This window comes from Empidonax traillii, unplaced genomic scaffold (genome assembly GCF_003031625.1).
Source record: "Empidonax traillii isolate 1590-97213 ecotype Southwest subspecies unplaced genomic scaffold, ASM303162v1 scaffold29:size1973556, whole genome shotgun sequence".
NCBI classification, from domain to species: Eukaryota; Metazoa; Chordata; class Aves; order Passeriformes; family Tyrannidae; genus Empidonax; species Empidonax traillii.
Genome location: NW_020955222.1, coordinates 6,891 through 20,992, shown reverse-complemented (window position 1 = coordinate 20,992; position 14,102 = coordinate 6,891). Strand labels below are relative to the sequence as shown.

The 14,102-nt window shown below is 38.0% G+C and overlaps 1 protein-coding gene across 1 annotated transcript; it reads left to right on the top strand.

Annotated features, from left to right (window-relative positions):
- Positions 1-99: 99 nt before the first annotated feature.
- LOC114072724 (exosome RNA helicase MTR4-like) lies at positions 100-13,583 on the top strand. Its single transcript, XM_027910586.1, has 14 exons — positions 100-308; positions 1,018-1,149; positions 2,777-2,843; positions 4,369-4,431; positions 4,932-5,044; positions 5,901-6,075; positions 7,022-7,112; positions 7,479-7,603; positions 8,782-8,880; positions 9,638-9,740; positions 9,883-10,014; positions 11,195-11,274; positions 12,697-12,807; positions 13,458-13,583. Exons 1-14 carry the CDS (start codon positions 193-195, stop codon positions 13,581-13,583), a joined length of 1,533 nt encoding a protein of 510 aa, XP_027766387.1. The 5' UTR covers positions 100-192.
- Positions 13,584-14,102: the final 519 nt, after the last annotated feature.

The following is a 14,102-nucleotide window of genomic DNA, read 5'->3' as shown; positions in this document are numbered from 1 at the left end:
CGGGGCCGGGAGCGGGGCCGGGGCCGGGAGCGGGGCCGGGGTCGGGGTCGGCAGCGGAGCCGGGGTCGGGGTCGGCAGCGGGCCGTGGGTGCAGTTCCTGGCGCTCAGGGCCGGCGGGCGGCTCTGTGTGTCTCCCCCGGGGTGCGGCGCCGGAAGCTCCCCCGCGCGGGGCATTGCGGGAGCACGGCGAGCATGGCGGAGGCGTTCGGGGACGAGCTCTTCAGCGTGTTCGAGGAGGACGCGGCCGCCACCGCCTCTAGCGCCAAGAAGGGCAAAGCGGGCGCCGCCGAGGCCGCCAGGAGAGCGGGGTGAGGGCGCGGAGAGCGGCCGGGGTGCTCTGTCGGTGGCGACTCGGGTCGTGGCGCTGGGCCTGGCTTGTGCCGGCCGATGGGAGCTTCTGGACATCCCCGACAGCGGGAGTCGGTGCAGCATGAAGGGCCCCAATGTCTGGAAATGTCTGAAGGGAGGGTGGCAAGAGGATGGAGCCAGGCTCTTCTTGGTGGTGCCGAGCAGCAGTACAAGAGGCAACGGGCAGAAACTGATGCACAGGAAGTTTCATCTGAGCACGAGGAAGAACTTCTTTACAGTGTGGGTGACCAAGCACAGGTTGCCCAGAGAAGTGATGAAGTCTTCTTCACGGGACATATTCCGAAACTGTAGGATGCAATCCTATGCCATGTGCTCTGGGATGACCCTGCTGGATCAGGGAGAGTGGATCGCTGTGGGGCCTTCCAACTGACCTGTTCTGTAGTTCTGGGGCCTGCTTTCCCAAAATTTCTGGCCCTAAAGCTGTAGTCAGCTCAGTCTCAGTGGAAATTATGAATTATTGGGACCTGCTGGCCAGCTTATCTAGGAAGTGGCCTCAAATCCCCCAGCGTGTTATGTGGGTGGAGTTCTCCCTGGATTGTTCCCTGAACACAATGTGATCACAGTCACTATTGGGATACCTGTTTTCTTTCCTGAAAATAAATAAGTTAAAGATGCAAAGTATAAATTTTTTGTCTGTTTATGCTGCAGGAAAGGATTGGAAGAAAAACCTTCAGTACCAGCCACAGGGAAGCCAAAAAGGGATGTTGAGGTTGATAGTACAGAAGCTGTTGTTTCGGGAAAGAAGCCAAAATTGGAAGATGTTGTATCAGAAGATGCTAAGTAAGTGCCCAGCTTAACGTGTGAAATAGTCCCAGCAAGCCATACTGGTTAGCCATTGCTGGTTGTGAACAGTCAATATAAAACAGTTTTGCACTGTTTTAAAAAAAAGATGAATTTTTGCATGAAAATTTGCATTTCCATTGTCTATTTTAAGTGAGGATGTGCTGCTACTGCAGTCTCAGTGCTGATGAGCACTGATGCTTAAAATAAAAGTACAGGCGTTCATGTATTTACTCATGTGTTTAGCATTCATCACCTATGTAAGTACAGAGTTTGTGGGTACTCATGAATTGGGGGTTCTTGGTCAGAGTCATTGTGTTGATTCCAAACACAGCAAGAGATGAGCAAGTACATGTGTACCATGCCACTGAAAAACATAGTTGGCTTGGGATTCTGTGGATACTGTGGGATAATTAGAAAGAGTAATTTGGCCAGAGAGACAAAAACAAGACTTTTGAGGCATGTAAGGTGGTAACTGCAGCAAATACTTGGAATCTTGGTTACAGGCATGCATTTAAATTTGGGCATAAATGTCAGATATTTGATGTGGATAGAGGGGTATACTTGGACATGTCAGCAGCTGGGGAGATGACACAGCTGAAGGGAAGCCAGAATGCCATTTCTGTGCTGTAGGATCTGCATATCTATCTGTTTCTTTCTTTCCAGAAGTTCATGACTGATATTATGAGGTGTTTTGAAAATAGGTGGAACGGGTAGTGCAGGCACTTTTTCATCTTTTTGTGTCTTAAGAGATTCATGGAAACTCAAAAGCTAATGTTGATTCAGAAAATTAGGATGGTTCATGGAAAAAAAACCCTCATCCAGACCTGCCAAATGCGGGTGTGCACTTCCTGCTCAAGATGCAGAAAACTGTACTACAGAAATGTAACATATGTATTTGCTGTGCTCTTATGCTGTTTTCTGGGTGATGTGTTACTGACTTCTGTCAGGCAGAATTCTGGTCTGGATTGTCAGCTGATCTTGCATATTAATTTTTTCCAAGTTGAAAGATTTTCTGTGAAAAGGTCATGAGAAGACTTCTCAGAGCACTGTAAACAAAGGGTATAGAAGCAAGAGAAAACCAGAGCCAACATTTTAAGACAATTTCTGAGTTAGTGGTATCAGCAGAGTATTTATTTGCCCACAGTAGCTTATAAAATCATCAGGAAAAAAAAGTTTCATGCAGTGAGACCGTAGTCCCTCCTTGTGGCCATGAAAGAAGGAACTGGTAAAGAAATTGGGCCTTGTCTTCAGGCAGCTACTTGGGATGATCCAGGCTGCTGTTATTCTGTGTCATGACTAGCAGCATGAATACAGGTCTTGAATTTTGATTTGGTTTATATTGGAAAAAGTCCTCATTTAGTCATAAAACTTTATGCGAGCAAATGAGCTCCAAGTGCTGTGGTGAAAGATTTAAATCAGTAGCTAAAGTAAATTTATGTAGCAGCAAAATCTTAACTTACAAGTATTAGTCCTAGGAGTAGTCTCTGCCGACTGTCCATGTCAAGACTGTGCATATTTTCTTCATGTCGCAATTAAAGTAGAGCTGAAATTCAAGATGTTCATGTTTATAAAGAAAGAGGAATTTTTGAATGCTTTTCAGTGATCCTAACTCATGTGGTTTTAGTCTGGCAGACCTGATGCCTCAAGTGAAGGTACAAGCTGTGGAAACTGTTGAAGGCTGCACACATGAGGTAAGTGCAGTGAAAATGCACTTGAAAAATATAGATTTGTTTCATGTAATTGTATTTATAGTTAATAGTATTGTTTATTTCACTTTTAATTATTGTATCATAGAATTGCAGATTTATTTAGGATGAAAAAGACCTCTAACATCATCCTTAAGACCTTTAAGTGCGTTAGCCCAGCACTGCCAATTCCACCACTAAAACAGGTTCCCCGGGGCCACATCTCCATGTCTTTAAATACCCTCAGGTTTGGTGACTCAGCTGCTTGCCTGGGCGCCTGTTGCAATGCTTGACAACCCTTCCTGTGGAGAAATTTTTTCTGATATCATCTGTGTGGCCAGTTGTCCCTGGTATAGCTTGAGGCCATTTTGTATGGTCCTGTCACTTGTTACCTCTGAGGAGAAACCAACCAAAACCTTACCATGCCTGTAGCCCTGCCTGGAGATGTGACCCAAAGGCAGGACTCGGCACTGGGCCTTGTTGAACCTCATACCATTGACCTCACCCCGTTGATCCAGCAGCCAGTCCAGATCCCTCTGCAGAACCTTTGTACCCCTCAGCAGATATATTATTTTATATTATATTTATGCTCTTAAAGAGTTTGAAGTCCGTATCTGACATGGAGCATTCAAAAAATACACTTGAAAAATTGGTGGGATACCTTACCAGAAGCAGTTTGAATCATACTTGTAATGAAATTGAGAGATTGTGAAAGACTTGATGATAATGTAGGTAGGTTTCCGTATCTGAAAGGCATTGAGAACATTCTGAACACTGTAGTTGAGGAGGAAAACCTACTGATTGTTAAAATAGGACTGTGTTCATGCTGCGATCTGGGCGTGCAGCAGTGCATTCTCTATTATGCCGTATTCTGCTATTCTTGTTCAAGAATGAAAGGCTTTCTTGTAAAGCTGATTACTGTTGAAAATTACATATTGGCAAAGAGAAAAAAAAAGGGGTTTTTTTGTGAAAACAAAATTTTGAAAATTATCCATTTTCAAATTGTATTGATAGGCATAAATACACATCTAAATGTGAACAATGGCAAATATTAATGCCCAGGTGTCTGTACAATTACTATTATCTTGAGATGTCTTGTAGAGGTTTGCCTTGACTTAGTAACTGAACAGAGCTTAAGTGTTTAGAATGAATAAATGTGGGATATTGGCCGGGAACAGGAACATTACCTGTTTAAATAACAGTGTTGTATGGAAAGGGAATATAATCGGTGTGAGCTGAGTAATTGCTTCTAACCTCCACTGACTGGAAGCCATGACTGTGGCTTGTGCTGAAGAGCTGGTGTTCCAAGGGAGGGGAAGCAGCAAAGTGAGAGAAGGAGCATTGTTGGGGCAGGAAAATAGAGAAATTGGTTGAAAAATTCTTAAGAGGAAGGAAGGAACCTTTGACACATGAGCTCACAGAAAGAGGGTAACAGAAATTCAAGTTAGTTTTTATACACTTGATGTTGCCAGACATCACTGCAATGAACAGACAATTCTGCAACTGTTTTTATTTTAAATGTATTTTATAGGTTGCACTTCCAGCAGATGAAGAATTCACAGGTCTGAAGCCGCGAACTGGAAAAGCTGCAAAAGTATGTGGTCGATTGCATTTCTTTTTTTTTGTACATGCTTTAGATAGTAGATGAGAGTAGAGCAAAAAATTATGAACTTTGTCAGTAAGGTCTGGAGAAGATGGCCTGTCATAAGTACGATGTTTCTGTATTTAAAATTTGGTAGAGAAAATTATATTGTTGAATGGGGTGGATAGGCTTTTATGTCAGTTCTTTTTGCAACATCAGGTGGTGGCATCACTGTAGTTTCTCTTCCGAAATTAGTAAACTAGAGAAAATTCAGTCATTGGACAAGAGTTTAATTTGATATGACATCAAGACATAAGCAAAGATCTTAGGTGTGCTATTAGATGAAAATATTTAAATACAAAGTCATTGCAGAATACAGGACTAGGATCAACTGAAATTACGAATATCTGTAGGATTTCTGCCTCTAATTTGCACTCTAGATCAGTCAGAAAATTAATTAAATGTAACTCTGTCTTAACATTATGTAATGTTTTTGCTTTTTTTCTTTCTAGGAATATCCATTTATTCTTGATGCCTTTCAGAGAGAAGCTATTCTTTGTGTAGATAACAACCAGTCTGTATTAGTGTCCGCTCATACATCAGCTGGTAAAACTGTTTGTGCTGAGTAAGTAATTTCCTAACAAGCTCTAATAGAAGGATGTGATGTTTGTTAAGTCATTTTGTTACACCATCAGTAGCTATTGTGTCCCAGTTTCTTGATGCTGTGTTCAGTCCATAGGTGTTAGAACTACACTGACCACTCTTAAATATAAAAATTACATTTTTCATCTTGTTTACTGGGCAGTGAAAGGCGTAATTTGTGTTTAAGCTAAATTTCTGGTTTTGAACTACCTGTCAGGATCTTAATGTATAGATTGAAGAGAAAGTTTCTTCAATACCGATTTGTATTAATGTGGAAAAAAATACCTTTTTTTTCTAGCTCCTGGTTATAACTAATAAGGACTTTCTTGTGTTTGTTTTTTTTTCTTTTGTTAGAAGCACTCATTTGATTTAGTTTGCAACTTAAATGTCTTTCAGGCAAGAATTTTTTAAAAGCTAGTGTATATTTTCTGTCAGGGTTTGGTCGGACAATGGAGTGAATTTGCTGACCTGAAGTAAAAAGGGAGATGTACTTGAAGGTATATTATAGCATGGGCTCAAATAATAGTAGTTTTGTTGTGAGATAGTGACAGTTTTTTAGTTAAATGAGATGTGCTCTGGTGTCCTTAAAAATCAGTTAGGTTGGTGTAAAGAATTTTTTCCTCTCCAAAGAGGCATATGTAGTTGAGTTAAGAGTGCACTGAACTTAATCTAGATATGAAATGCAGGATTTATTAGAGCATGGGTTCAAATGTTGCACATCATTTTACTGGTGTTCCGAATTGCATAATTTATTTTGCTTTTAAGCAGGAGATTGGAGCAAAGTAATATGCTCTGAATGTCTTCCTGAAAACTCTAATATGTACAGTGTTTGAATACAGGTATGCAATTGCCCTAGCTCTGAGGGAGAAGCAGCGTGTGATATTCACAAGTCCAATTAAAGCTTTGAGTAATCAGAAGTACCGTGAGATGTATGAAGAATTTCAGGATGTTGGTTTGATGACTGGAGATGTTACCATTAATCCTACAGCTTCTTGTCTGGTAATGACAACCGAGGTAAGATCAGACATTAATTCGCGATCTGTGTGTTTTCTTCTACCTTTTTTGATTGGGAAGGTCTGATATTAAAACATTAAAGTTACTCAGGGTAGAAAATCTTCTAAAGTTTGTTATGAATGTTATTGAATGTTTTAACTTTTGGTTATTTAAAATGTGAGATAAATCGCTGTGAATTCATGCTTTTGAACAGTCAGTCAGGAACTTTGTTGTGGAGAGAGTCAGAACTATTTTCCTGAGTGCTCAGGACACTGACTTTTCTTTGGATAGATGTGAAAAGCTGACAGTCACACTGTGGAGTCAGTGTTATGTTCTAGGGAGGCAAAATGGGAAGAGCAAAATCATGGAGGGGTAGTTAAGTGGCTCACACCAGATCCTAGAACTCCAGGAATATGCAGCTTTTAACTTTTGGTAACAAGGCACTGTTGGTGGAGTTTTGCCGTATTTCTGTTGTAGAAATCTGTCCAGCCATAAGTCGCAATTTTCCTCTTTTTGTCTTTACCTCAAAGGAGCAGACAAAACTTTGATAGGGAAAGATTAGGGTAGAGAGACTGGATGATATGATTTCTGACGAAAGATTTCCTCTTAATTGCAGGGGGGTTATGTATTAGGATGAGGGAAAAAGAAGGGCATCTGTAGACATGTAACAATTATGCTGACACATAGTAGCTGGGAGCAATATGGTTTATTCTTTCATGTTCCTTCAGTGTTCCTTGCAGGGAAACCTATTCTTCTCATGTAGTGAGATTTGTTAGATTGAATCAACTTGGAAAGCATCTAAGAACCTGTCTAAAATAGCATCTAAAATGCTTTTAGGTGTTGCGCAAAGTAAGATTTCATACTGCCATATAAATGTGAACCAAAAATTCTGGCGTTTTTTTACTGACATGTATGTAATGTGACTATTATTTCATGTGATGGAACTAAATTTTTTTTTTTTTCTTAGATTTTGAGAAGTATGCTCTACAGAGGTTCTGAGGTTATGCGGGAAGTCGCATGGGTTATTTTTGATGAAATTCACTACATGAGAGACTCAGGTATCCTATACGTACTTTGTCTTTTCAAGAAATCATATTTTTTCCTGAAAAACATTTTCTTTTCCTTTTGAAGAATTAAGTCTTATTCTCTCTCTTTTAAAATAAGAGAGAGAATATTATAAATTCGTTATAAATCTATAAGAATTTGTTTCTTACTGATTGTATATAATTATTATGTGTTGCAGTTTGCATTTTCTTTTCCAAGGCAAAAGCAACTTTGAGGGCATTTGATATATCTCACTTGTGTAGGGGAGACTTGTTTTAGTTTTTGTTTTATTTTGTATTTACACATGCTGTTCTTTGGCTTCAGGGATGAAAAACATGCTTTGATGGCATAAATTTCTCATGTGAATTTTCCGTTTTCAGAACGTGGTGTGGTTTGGGAAGAGACAATTATTTTGCTCCCTGACAATGTACATTATGTGTTCCTTTCTGCAACTATTCCAAATGCCCGGCAGTTTGCTGAATGGATTTGCCATCTTCACAAACAGGTAGTGTTTTTCATGTGCTACACCTCCATCTTTGTTTTTTGACATAAAACGATATGGCTGATAACACCTGGGCCTTTGAGTGCCTTTTTAGTCATGTCATTGCTTACAGATGATAGCAGATCACCCCTGGCTTCTGTGGTTGTAGTCTTACTTTTGCAGTTCTACTGCCTGTTGGTTCTAAATGGTAATGTTAGAGATGTTTCTTTAGTGGTTTTTTTTTCTGCAGTTATTTAGGTACCTGCCTGATTTCAACAAACATTCTGAATTATGAAATATGATGAGTGTACAGTAATTTTCTGAGCTGATAAACAAGGTTATTGGGAGAAATTTTTTGAGGAGCTCTGTAAAAATGCCATGCAGGCATCAAAAGTAAATTTTAAATCCATAGGAAGTACTATATATGGTCACAAAGCAAGAAAAAAAGAGATACATAAGAAGTTTGTCCTGTAACCTTTAGGGGTTTAATTCTGGATTTTTTTCAAGACTTGCTTTTGTAGCAAAGAATTTGTGAATTAGAACTGGGGAATTTAGTATCAACAAGAGGCTGGTCCAATTTTAAAAATATCCCAGAGATTGATTCTTACATTGTTTGTGATAAAGGAAGTGTAGTCAAGACATGTCTATTTAAGCTTGGCACAAAACCTTGGTTTCATTTTGCAGAACACTTGATCATAGGTGATCAGTGATCAAAGCGGATTTAGGTAACACTTAATGTTTTAAATGAAGTGTTATGTTTGTTTTTTCCTTAAGGGAGCTTTCTCTATCCAGTGAAACTTTAAATGTTCATAAAAGTGTACTGTGAACCTCTTTTAGGTGTTTAAGAAAAACTTCAGGCTTTTTTTATGAAAGAAAGTTAGCAGTTTTTCCTTTGATTCTAGAAGGTGTTAATATTGTGAGTCTGTCTAATAATGCAGAAGGAAATATTGCCTGTCTTTCTCTCACAAGAGGAAATTTCTGTAGCCAACTTGTGTTCTAAAGCATTTGCAAACTTTCATTTTCTTAAAGAATGTCATTAGTACAAAAGCTGTATTCAGGAAAGAAAATTTATTATCTTACACTGAGAGCCTTACTTTCTGACCTTTAGAGAGCTGTATTTTAGTAGTAATGTATTGACTTTTCCATCAAGCAATTTTTAAAAAGCAATTATAAAATATTTATGTGAACTTTTTTCTTTATAGCCTTGTCACGTGATTTACACTGACTATCGACCCACTCCACTGCAGCATTATATATTCCCAGCGGGAGGAGATGGACTCCATCTGGTTGTGGATGAAAATGTAAGGAAAATTCAGTTTGTTTTCCACACTCAAAAGCCTGAGATCTTGCAAAATTTGAATGGGCTGCATAAAGGATGTTTTTGTTAAAATTAAGTACAAGTGAGTAGTTATGTTCTCTGAATTGCTCTTAGATTTTTGGAGTCTTATACAAGAAACTGGTTATCTAACGTCATGCAGGCAGCTGAGTAATAGTTCCCTGAAATGTATTAAGTGCCCACATCCTTGCTTTGTTTTCAAAATTGCGTGCTGCTTTCTGTAAATCTGCAAAGTAGTTGATATTCCTTGTACTGTTTCTCACTCAGGAAGTAGGAGCATGTAAACTTCACGTTGGTAGAGGGTGCAAAATATTTTTATTCCTTTAGGTAATTTTGAAATAACAACTTGTTTAGAATTCATCATCAACTTGCTCAGGAATAGCTAACGCCATAAACAGCAGTATTGTGCTTGAAGCTAGATCTGCTTTTGGGCAGTACAGTTTTATGTGGATGTTCCTAAAAGTCAGTTTTGGTATTGTGCCATTCGGCACGTGTGGCGTGATTGATGGTGTGATGGTAGGAGCAATGAGCAGGAACTTCAGAGACACCAGTGTAATTCTGAGCTGTGACATGACCTAGTTAACTCCTTGCCAGCTTATGAATTGTTTTTGTTCCTCTGCCTGGGTATGTGGAGTAATGGTACTGAGTGTGCAAAACAGAAAGTATTTTTACGTGGGCTGTGTAAGAAGTAACTACTAACAAAGGCTGTGTTTTACCTCTAGGGAGATTTCAGAGAAGATAATTTTAATACAGCAATGCAAGTACTTAGAGATGCAGGTGACTTAGCAAAAGGGGACCAGAAAGGTAGGAAAGGAGGAACAAAAGGTGAGTTGGAATCCTATTCTGAGATAACTTTTTGTATATGTAATACTACAAAGTTATATGCAAGTTGTGCTTGTGTTTTAATTACTCAGTAGGACTTTGTTTTTTGTAAAATTTAGTTTAAATTAATGTACTCTCTCTGCAGGTCCTTCAAATGTTTTTAAGATTGTGAAGATGATCATGGAAAGGAATTTCCAACCTGTGATTATTTTCAGCTTCAGTAAGAAAGACTGTGAAGCCTATGCACTTCAGATGACAAAGTTAGATTTCAATACAGGTGGAGTTAATTCAATACAATTTTATTGAGAGATGTAGTGTAGTGTGAAATGTTACTTTTCCTTAGGAACTGTCTGTGTAAAAACAGATGAAAAGCACACATTTACTATGCCAGTACATCAGGCTGTTTTCAGTAAGAAACTCTTGGTGCACAAGGAGTATTTGGTCACCACAATGTTGAACAGTTATTCTGTTTTAAACTCCACTTCTTTCTACAGTAACATGTTTATTATAATAATAGCACGAGAGTTCCTAGAAAATTCTGTATATAATGGGAGAAGACTGATCGTAACAAAAGTATTTCCCAAAATTTTCATATTGTGTCCACTTCAAAAATGAGTATTCTCTCGAAGTCCAAATAACTGTATAAGAAACCACTAGACAGTTCTTTCTTAACTACACAGTCCAGTTTTCTTTCTCTCCTTCTTCCCCCTTCTGAGAAGTGAAAAACAAAATGTAAACAAAGAATAATTTTATTTTATTTGGACTAAGACCACACTTGGGAAATAAGTTTAAGTTCATTGCTTCTCAGAAATCTAAGGAGTTGTAACAAAAATAAGGAATTTGGTGTAAATCAATGTATTGTTCCACATTTGTGAACTGTTCAGAGTTCTTGCTTGCTTACTTGCTCCGATCTTTGCATGTTTTGATTCTGTTGCAGAATAGTGTTGGTGTTTCTGTCAGAAAATTTAAAGATGTGCATAACTGCAGAGATGCATTTTCATATGTTTTCTTCTGAGTCACGCCTTTGAGTGTATTTTCTTTGTATTTGTGCAACGTAGTATTAAGGGTGTAAACTTTGAGAGTTAATAAGGAAGAGCCTCTATGTCAGTGCAAACATGGACTAGTGGTTGGAAGAGAAATGGGGAGGTTTATGTGATAGATTGGTAGTACATAAAACTGCAATTCCCAAGTTTGGAAGTAGCAGAAGTTTGGATTATTCTGACAGGTTTGTTCTGTTTTCCTTTTTCCTAATCATCTACTTCTGGTTACTGTTAGGCTTCTTTAGGCTCTTTGGAGTCTTGGTCGTTTGACCCAGAGTGGGAGGTTTTGTTTAGACTTCTCAGTCTTCCATGCTATTTTTATTGTAAACTTTCATAAATATTAGAATGTGGTAACACTTTATTTACATATGGTATTAGCCTTCTACATTTTTAATAACTTACTAATTGCCTTCTTAGATGAAGAAAAAAAGATGGTTGAAGAAGTTTTCAATAATGCAATTGATTGTCTGTCGGATGAAGACAAAAAGCTTCCTCAGGTGAGTGGAAGTTGAATAGGGTTCTTTTGAATAGAGTTGAATTGCTGCTCTCCTGTTTTCTGCAACTTTTGTGGCTGTGGATCTTTTGCAAAGGGTACAGAAATTTTAAAACTGGGTAATCTCATTCATCTCTCTGAGTTTTAGTATCTCTTTCATTGCTCCTTGTCATTATGAAACAGGTGATTTGGATTCCTTCCAGTTGTGATTCCAGCAAATGATGTATGCCAGAATTACCAGTGGAGTCCTTGCCTCGTTTTGTTTTTTCTAATTATGATTTTAAGTAAACATAAGAGCTTATAAAGACACAGACTTGAGTTTAAACTGTCTGGAAATAGTTCAGGAGAGAGTGCAGTATGAACTTATCAGTTATTGGCTTCTGAAGCTTTCAAAAAGTTGTGGTGATGCAGGTGATGCATCTGCAATCTAATTTATTGTTCAATGAGCAAGCATAGTGACATTTTCCCATCCTTCCAGTGGAAAAATAAAAGCTTCTAAATGGACAGAATATTACAAGATTCAGTACTTTTGTAACAAGAACTATCATTTCTTTCTATCCCCCTTTTCTGTTGATATGTGTCCATCATGTCTTCATGATATGATCTTTATTGTGAATGTAGCAGTTTCTCCTTACAAAAAAATCAGCCATTTAATTTTTGACCATGCCTGGTTGGTTTGATTTTCACATACCTGTTTTATGAATATGAAAAAAATCCAGAAAGTAAGGATCCAATATATAAGGTAGTGTGTGCTGGATTTTTTGGTCAGCTTAAAAAGTGGTATTGTTATCCTAGTTATCTGTTTTAGTATCTGTGTATTCTCAGAATTAGGTTTGGGGTGAAAACCAAGTGTTAACAGATTGTTAATGAAAATCTTTGTTGTCAAAGGAAAAAAAACCAGAAAGCTAAGTTTACTTAGGTATTTGTTTGAAGTATAATGCTCTTAGAATTAAAAGAATTTGTTTCAGTCATTAGCAGCCTGAATTTCATTGTCTGGCTATGTGCTGACTTCACTGCTTTACAGCACATCCCAGTAAGTGAAATTATGGCAACTAAATTTGAAACAAAATATCTCATACATACCAGAATCACTGTTTCAAAAATTATTTTGAATTAGGCTTTTTTTTTTTTTTTAAATAGAAACAAATTTAAATACTAACTGCATGTGTAAATTAGGTCATACCTCTACAGTGCCTAACCCAGTTTGAGACTGGTCTACTGAAAGGATTGGCCTCTAACTTTAACCTTCATATTATTCCTAGTTCTAACTGGAATGTGATATTGAAGGAATAATTATTGTGTTTTAAATTGGGAAACAGTGAATGACATCATCACTAAGGGCAGTGGTGAGATTTTCCATGCAAGTTTTAATTTCTAGTAACAAATACTAAAATTTGTTAACTGGTTTTTGTATGTTTCTTCCCAGGTCGAGCATGTACTTCCTCTTCTGAAACGAGGAATTGGTATCCATCATGGTGGTTTGCTCCCTATCTTAAAAGAAACCATAGAAATTCTTTTCTCTGAAGGCCTAATAAAGGTATTTTTTATGTCCATATTTAGTTTGTTCTCTGTTCTGAATACATAGTTGGTAATCCTGAAAATCCAAAAGTATGTCTTAGGTCAGGGTGTACAATAGTATTATAGTGTGCAGTTGCAGCTGTAGTTATAAGTGTTTCAGATTTTATTTGAAAGTATTTGAACTTAAAATAATAATCTAGCTTGGAACATTTTCTTCAACTATTTTGTGTTAAATTTTGTTCCTATAAATGTTGCTGGACATTCACCAACCTGTGTGCTGAATGTCCTAAGTGACATACTTTCAGAAAAATGTAACTTTATATGACAGTCGTGTGAGATTTTTTTGGGTGTCTAATTCCTGTTTTCTTTTTGCAAAATTTGAATATTGGAATTATTATTATTGATTAATGTAATTTGCACTCTCTAATGCTTTCTTTTGGAGCCTATTTAGTCCCATCTTACTAGTTTTCATATTTTACCAGAGAAAGTAAGGAAAGAGAGAAAGAATGGTTTTCTTCAGGTTTTATGTATTGAATGTCCCCTGTTCCCTATGTTGACTGTACATATGTATTAAAATCTGGAGAGATTTTGTGTAGCAATCCCTGAATATTTTCATGTTTGTTTTGAGAGCCTTTTTTTTGCTTGCTTAACTTCAGTCTGTTTATTTAGGCCTTATTTGCCACAGAGACTTTTGCTATGGGAATTAATATGCCAGCCAGGACTGTGCTATTTACGAGTGCCAGTAAATTTGATGGGAAAGATTTCCGATGGGTAAGTGAAAAGCAGGTTCTGTAGAGTAACTGAATTGCATTATTTAAATCTTATTAGGATTAAATTTCCTCTTGACATGTTCACTTCAATGTAGTAGAAAATGTTTTTTCTTTCAAAAGTTTCTGTTCTCTAATTGTCCCAGGTTGGACTTGGCTCCCAGCCAAGTGCCTGGACCCCTCCCTTTCACTTTCTCCCAACCGACTGAAAAAAAAACCAAAAGAACCCAAACTGAATAAATTTCAAATTTATATATATATACATAGAGAAAACTATATACACACTACCAACCAAAGGGAACTCCCCAAAAGGGAAAGGGAAGAGAAAGGGAAAAGGGAAAAAGGGACAAAAAGGGACAAAAAGTTAAATACTCCCCTCGAGAGGAAGCGAGCCACACCACACAGCTACCACAGCACTGTCCGCCTCTCAAGGCCAACCAGACACGCCAGGCCTCACTCCCTCACCCGGGCAGAGCGATAGTAGAGTTACCTCCACCTTGGGTCCGCCGGAAGAAAGAGAGCGAGAGCTTCCTCTCTCTCCTTATTT

Bases quoted from the DNA above. Each gene is read 5' to 3' on its own strand.
- LOC114072724 (XM_027910586.1), top strand. From the start codon at position 193: ATGGCGGAGGCGTTCGGGGACGAGCTCTTCAGCGTGTTCGAGGAGGAC. The intron at 5,045-5,900 runs GTAAGTAATTTC...GTTTGAATACAG, and splicing joins GGTAAAACTGTTTGTGCTGA to GTATGCAATTGCCCTAGCTC. The intron at 12,808-13,457 runs GTATTTTTTATG...CTGTTTATTTAG, and splicing joins TCTCTGAAGGCCTAATAAAG to GCCTTATTTGCCACAGAGAC.